This window comes from Enhydra lutris, unplaced genomic scaffold, assembly GCF_002288905.1.
Source record: "Enhydra lutris kenyoni isolate GAN:26980312 unplaced genomic scaffold, ASM228890v2 scaffoldscaffold25, whole genome shotgun sequence".
NCBI classification, from domain to species: domain Eukaryota; kingdom Metazoa; phylum Chordata; class Mammalia; order Carnivora; family Mustelidae; genus Enhydra; species Enhydra lutris.
The window spans coordinates 1704750-1712124 of NW_019154109.1; the positions used below are offsets into that span (position 1 = coordinate 1704750).

The following is a 7375-nucleotide window of genomic DNA, read 5'->3' on the forward strand; positions in this document are numbered from 1 at the left end:
CATGTGAACAGTACAAAACATCTTTCTTAGTCTAAGTGCCCAAAGGCCTTAACTGAGAAATTTTTTTAAAGATTAATTTTTTTATTTGAGAAAGAGATGTAGAGGAAGAGCATGAGTGGGAAGGGAAGGGAGAGAATCTCCAACAGACTGTGTGCTCAGCACAGAGTGGGACAGGGGGCCCCATCTCACAACCCTGGACTCTGACCTGAGCTAAAACCAAGAGTCACCCAAGAATCAGTCACTTAACTGACTGAACCACCCAGGCGCCCCTGAAAAGGAGGATTTTTAAACCTGGGAAGGGAGGCGATATGAAAAGCTTCTGGTTAATTCACTCATCTATCTTACCAAGTAATTTGAAAACCATTTCTAGATCTTTATTAAAAAGTATTGTTTTTAAGTTTTGAAATAATCATAGATTCACAAGAAGTTGCAAAAATAGATACAGAGAGGTTCCCTTTATCCAGTTTTCCCCAATGGTTACATCCTACATACTTACAATACCAAAAGCAGGAATTTGACCTAGGAACAAGGTATATATAGTCTTACATCTTATCATATGCATAGACTTGTCTTACCATCATGATCATAATAAAGAACTATTTGGGGGCCCCTGGGTGGCTCAGTCGGTTAAGCAGCTGCCTTCCGCTCAGGTCATGATCCCAGAGTCCTGGGATCCAGCCCCACCTTGGGCTCCCTGCTCAGTGGAGGGCCTGCTTCTCCCTTTCCCTCTGCCTGCCCTTCTGCTTGCTTGTGATCTCTGTCAGATAAATAAAATCTTAAAAAAAAAATACATAACTATTTTAACACAAAGATTTCCCTTACTCTGCTGTGTACATTCACACCCACCTCCTCATTCACCAATACAAAAGTTTTCTAACTCTGTTGTAAGATGAGTATTTAATTTCCATTTGAACCTGGTCTAGTCTCTTTCATTTCTGTAAAATGCTGTCCCCACCCTTTGAATTAATGTCATGATTAACAGGCCCTCATCTTCAATTTAAGAAACAGTGCAATCGATCTGATCTTCCAGACTTAATTCCCTTATTTCAGCATTTGGTTTGGGAAAAAAAAAACACACAAATACACCTGATTTGTGGTGGATTCGCTTCTCAGGTTTGGTCCCATGTTTTCACAGTTTTTCCTAAGGTCCCTCGTTAGTTTTCTTGGTTTTAAACTCTTTTCTCACACCTCGAGAAATCTCGAGATCCTGATAACTAATTTATTATTCCAACAGAAAGGAAACAGATTTCCAAAACAGGATCCTAATTTATTAATTCGCTATGAGACTGATTATGGCCCAGTAGGGTCGGTTCAGTCACCACCTAAGAAAATTCCAAATAAAATTGCAGGGTTGCATGGTAAATGCAGAAAGAGAGGAAGGAAGGAAGGGAGGAAGGAAAGAAAGAAAAAAGGATGGTAATGGCCCTGTGGTGGCTTAGTCAAACTTCGGAGCAACAGAGTAAGTCCCCTCTTGCCCTCAGGGATCAATCCCGGACCTCAGTCCTTCAAAACTGAAGAACACTTAACAAAACGACTACTCTTCGAAACCCAGGCTGGGGATTATGCGAAATGATCCCAAGCCACGCAAGATATGAGAAAATAAAATGTCCACGTTCCACCACCAAGGAGAAATGGAATACTTAGAATGTAGGCCCAAAGAAATGGCCCGCTCTTCCGTGTCCCCGCATCTTGCTAGAGCTTCATCGACCGCCTAAAAAGTCCCTTTTATTTCCGCAGCAGAGCCGGCGGCGTTTGCGGAAGGCCCGGCCCTCGCAGTCCGGTCGCGGTCCGAGCTCCCAGGCCTCCGGCCGGCCTCCCAGCTCGCAGCCTGGGACCCACGCGCCGGCCCCCAGGCCCGCGTGGCCGCCCCGCCGGGCCCCTGTGTCGGGCGCTCCGCCTCTCCCGGCCGGCGGCGGCCATGGCGGCCAGGCAGATCCCAGCGTCCGCGCTCGCCGCTCTCGGAAGGCTACCTCAAGCTTTCCGGCCACCAAGACTTCTACGGCTCGTAGGAGGGTTCCGGCAGCACCTCAGCTTAACCCTCTCCTCCGCTGCTGAGGAAGACCGCAGAGGATCTGGGCCCCGCTTGCAAGGCGGGCTAAAGGGAGACGGCAGGCGTCCGGAGAGCAAAGAGTTAACAGCGGCCGAACGGCGGATCGCGGACCTGCACGCGGCAGCCTGCGCGGTGAGGCCCCTCCTGCCCGTCCGGCCCCGCCTTGCCCCGCCCCGCCCCGCCCCGCCCCACCCCATCCAACCCAACCCAACCCGGGCCCAGCCCCGGGATCCGTGCGCCTGCGCGCCCTAGGCTGACGGAGAGGTCGCTGGAAGTCCGCGCGGTCCTTGCTCTGGCTTCTGACAAGCACGCTTGCTTACCGCTCCGACCCTTTCGCTTGAAAACTAGCCAGTTCCCTGTTATGCGCAAAGAGTTAACGTACATTTGTATTAAGTGTGGGTCCTTTCTCATCAGCGTCCGAGCTAAACTGGTGGCAGTTTGGGACCCATCATGACTGTGGGGGGGGGGGGGGTTGTTAAGGCATTGATGGAGGAGGTAGAGAGGAGCTGAGAAGTCACAGGAAAAATAGGCTGTGTGTTTATCTGTGTTACCAGTTAAACACTTTGCCATCCAACCATATTAATAATGCAAAACTTTAAAAAAATAATTTTTGCTACTATCATTTCCTCTTTTCTCTCCGCCCTAACGGAGCACAATTGTAAAGGAGACTGTAATCAGGCGTTTACATTCTTCCCAATTTTGAGCTATGTCTTCTTCTGTTTGCAGGATTTAGGGAATCACTCATGAGTACCAATATAACAACTTACCATCTTCGTTCAGTTTCTGACACCTCAGACTACATAAGTTTAAAGGGAGCATATTTATATTTTTAATATCTTGAGAGAGCAAAGGAGTTCTAGCGTGAAAAATGCAAAAACAACGTAAAAGTAACCTATTTAATATAATCTGTGTTACTAGTACTTGATGTCCGGTGGAGAGTTACTTACCTGGTGTTGCTTGAGCAATGGGAGTAGAAAAGAAAACCTTGATGATTTTCTAAAATCGACTTTTTTCCCCACTGCTAGTTAGTAGGCCCTGGGAATTCACTGGCTCGTTCAAGTGTTGACACTTCTGCATAAAAATTCATCAGGAAATAACTGACAGCTTTTGACTGATCTTGTTTATACTCCATTAAAAAAATAAAAATGAAAATAACATGTATAATTTGTTGCCACACATCACCATATAAATATGGTAGATATAAGCAGAGGTTTCATTCTTTTTAGAGCAAAGAGCAGTCACGTGTCAATACAGGTCAGTCAGCCTGGGAAAGGAGAAGGACTTTTTCTGACTTAGGAAACCCACACTTGTTTCATCAATGAGTGTCAGTATCACAGGTGAAATGGTTGTCCAGGTGACCAAGAGTAAATCCAAGAACAAGTTTGTTGTTTTTCTTTTTCAACAAATCAGAAGTCCCCTCTCAGTTGTCCTTCTCCCACACTTCCGAGCAGATGGGTCTCTTACCTTTCTTTCCGGGGTTATCTGCACGACTGATCATCTCGTTTTCCAGCCACTGTTCGCACTCCTGTCACACCTTTGTCTCTTGCCACTACACCTGAGGCTCCTTTACTGTGGACAAAGTAAGTTTGTGTGAGCAGCCAATAAGCTCAAAGTTTTGCAATCAACATGGAAAGCAGGAGAACAGGCACAAATGCAGAAGCAATCTGTTTGTTAGGCTTCCAAGTTGCTCCATAATTGCCTTCAGAAGACCTCCAGAAACTATGAAAAGTGAGAAGAAGACAGCTAACAGAGCTCCCAGTGTTTGTTTGTTTTTGTTTTTCTTCCAAGTCTTCAAACACGGGTTTCTTAAATAAAGAAGTGAGGTCTTGACAATTGGTCATTCTAAAGGTCTTGACAATTGGTCATTAAAGTTTAGTGTTCTTGGTTTCATGTAATTTGCTTCTGTGGTCCCAAAAGATTTGAGAGGCCCTATAGACTGGCCTTGAGACTTGCTTGCTGGATTTCTGCTGCCAGGGTCTGGCTCAGCTAGAATACCTTAGAGTAGACCTAGACTTGAACTCTATGTGTCTTTTTGCTTTATGCCTTATTCATGGTTAAATTCTCAATCAGATTATTATTGGTTAAATTCTCGACCAGATTAAAATATTTAGCTATGAAGGAAGACACTCTGAAGAAGTAACTTGTGGCACATACTAAAATATGCTAGAAGACATTCACATGTCACACATATTTTAATGAAAAGGTTCTATTCTATACAGGAATGATGCAGAGTAAAAGGGTTATATAAGAAGCCCAAGAGAAAGTTCCTCTACAGAATCTTGAGGATAAATAATCATCACCCACATGGCCCAAATCCATAGAATAGGCTGCATTACTTTCTTTGCCTTCATACAGTGTACTTGGGACACTTTTTAAAAACCATGTTCAAATGTTGGTAGAGTATGCTTCCTTGATATCTGAAGTGGTGTAGTAAAAGTTCCTTTTGATCAAACTCGTGAAAGCAGTGAGTGTTAATATGTTAAAACAATACATTTTCACTTAAAAACAGAACTAACAACCCTCCTCCAAAAAGAAAATAGTGTAAAATGTGCAATGGAGTAACACATCATGAAGGTAAAGAAAAGTGTTCAATAATAGCAAGGTCATACTTTTCTGTAAGGACTGTTGGTTTTGATTAGCACCTTTTCTGTAAGTTTAAATCATTATCCACATATTTTAAGTACTGAAATTGCAACTGCAACTTCTGAGTGAAAGTTCATTTTCAGCCTCTTAAGCTCTTAAAGTCATCTAAATCACCTGTTATTAAACTTGTTACCTAGAAACTGAATGAAAAATACCTGAGCAGTGGCTACATCGTTATTGGGTATAGAGGAGTTCTTGTTTTTCCATCAACTTCTCATTTTTCTCAAACTGTATATTTTCTCCTTATGTCACAAATGTTGGATTGCATATAATGTTGGAATGCATTCAGTCTTTAATTGCAGGTGCCACCAAAATTGCTGGGAAGGAGTTTAATATTGTTTAAAGAAAATTTTGCAGTATTTTATGAGTAGGAAGTATGGTGAGGAGCTATGGTGAGTATTGAGATTAATGAATTGTTTTATTTCATTATTCTTCAGACTGGCCAGTTAAACTATGTGGATCCAGCTACTGGCTATACCGTGCTCACACAGCTCGCCCACTTGCAGAGAGGTAAATGCTGTGGCTCTGCCTGCAGACACGTGAGTAGCAAATTCTCGCATTACAGCAGCAGCTTTCGGTGCTTCTGTAACTTCGTAAATACCTATTATTTGAAAAACAAGTCAAATAAAAAAGCTAAATAGACCTGGAGTGCACTTTTCACAAGCTACTTTAGCCAAGGACAATGAAGTCCTTAGGACCAACATAGGACCTTTAAAGTTAATGGAATTTTGTAACATTTCTTTGTGAACATCAGTTCCTTGAAATGTTGTGATTTGAAATTCATGCGAGTTCTTTATTACAAGGAAACTTTTCATGAGGTTTCAAATAAGTCATGTTCACTAGGCAAGTACAAAGAAGGCAGGAAAAGAAATCCAGAATATTACAAACTAGATTTCAGACAGTGTTTTGCCTTCATTATTAGCTGAATAAATAGCAATGTGACCAGCATTGTGAAGTGGGTTTCCTTTAAATGATAATGATTCCTCTCTCCCTTCCTCTCTCTCTCGCATTTTCTTCCGTGGCTGTTTTGTACTCTATCTTAAAAATAACCATGAAGCTATCTACCTCAAACTTAGTGCTGTACATTTCCTAAAATGTGTATTTCAGTGAATGTATCTCTATGTTCACTGACTAAGATGAACTAGCTAATCCTTCCCTATGCTGAGCAAGAAAAATAAATGAGATTGGGTTTATCACTGTACCTTTTTAAAAGCATACTAGTAAGATAAATTGTTACAGTGTTAAGATTATAAACAGGTAACAACCTCTATTTACAGACCACTTGGACTTTATGTTTGGGAGCAAGAAGGCATTATTTCCTTTAACTAATGCACTTATAGTTAAGGACTAAACACTAAATGCATATATTGGCTGGAGCCAGTATTGAAAAATTAAGCCTTCATTTTTATGTATGTTCCTACCTGTGCCATTAGCTGTTTCTAATCAAAAGCATTAAGAGCTTTGCATAAATTGAGGACTTGAGAATTTTCTAAGAGTGAGTTTTTGACAGTAGAATTCTTTAAGTTGGAAGGATGCATTTAGGAAGTGATTCTTGGACCCTAATTAGGACCATTTGCCGGAGGTTGCCATTATTCTCCTCTTAGTCTGCAGGACCCAGTAGATCAAATGATCTGTATAACATGATTAGCAGTCTCATTTTCCACCATGAGGAGTGTTGTACTTTTTTAAGATCCCTGTGAAATAATTCAATAATGATTTGTTTTATTTCTTCTGCAGTGTCCATATGGTCAAGTCAATGTTAAAGATCCATCTAAAAGGAAGAAATTCAATTCATATTTTTATGTTTGACAACAATTTCATCTCTGTTCTCCATCTAATAGAGCCTGTATTAAAAAAAAAAAAAAAAACCCTAATCCAGAATTGCTGTCTGTGCTGTTAGTCCTTGAACACTAGTTTAATTATAAGTACATATATTAAAAGAACATCAATAAAATGAAAAAGCTAGCAAATGTTTGTGTGTTTCTGAAGTGGCACATTGATAGTTATTTTCCTTTCTTTTTGCTTCATTATCAGACACATATGTTGAAGAAAGAAAATAATGACTGTTCCATTAAATAAATAGTAGCAATCGGGTCACATTAGTTGCTCTCGATTTTTCTTATAGCCTCCGTTCTCCTACTGTTTTCTCCTCTGTGTTAGCAACCCAAGGGAGGTTGCTGGCAAATAGAAGAGTTTGAATACATTCTTCATTTTATTTATATCTTGAACTATAAGAAGATTGATATAATGCTATATTGTGCAGCATATGACTGCCCAAGAAGCGCCATTCTGCATCAAGAAATGCTCTCATCTTCCATCTGTTCTCTCAATAAAAACTCTAAATCATTCTGACTTGGAGGTCAGGCCGCTTAAAATGCCTCTGATTAGACCATTCTCACTTCTCTCCCCCACAGCTTCCTTCTCCATGTCTTATGACACTTCGCAGGCAAATCTATCTTAGGACATTTTATCATCTTTATACCCATTCCATTCATTGCAGTGATACCTCTGGGCTTCAGTATCCAACCTGGGTTAGGGGCTCACAGGGACTATTGTTCCTACACTTTCTCCCTTGCTTCCTTCTGAGGATAAGGGCCCCAGAAAGCCTTTTCCTTGCCAGTGGAGGCTGTTCAGTAAAATGAGGCTGCTGCCCATTGTCGCTCTGCCCAGAGCTAACCTTCA

General features: G+C 41.5%; 1 protein-coding gene across 1 annotated transcript; it reads left to right on the top strand.

The window, feature by feature from the left end:
• Positions 1-1364: 1364 nt before the first annotated feature.
• LOC111151095 (chromosome unknown C1orf53 homolog) lies at positions 1365-6561 on the top strand. Its single transcript, XM_022508866.1, has 3 exons — positions 1365-2182; positions 5131-5232; positions 6431-6561. The coding sequence occupies exons 1-3, from the start codon at positions 1919-1921 to the stop codon at positions 6500-6502; spliced, it is 438 nt and encodes a 145-aa protein (XP_022364574.1). The 5' UTR covers positions 1365-1918; the 3' UTR covers positions 6503-6561.
• The last annotated feature ends 814 nt before the right edge of the window (positions 6562-7375 follow it).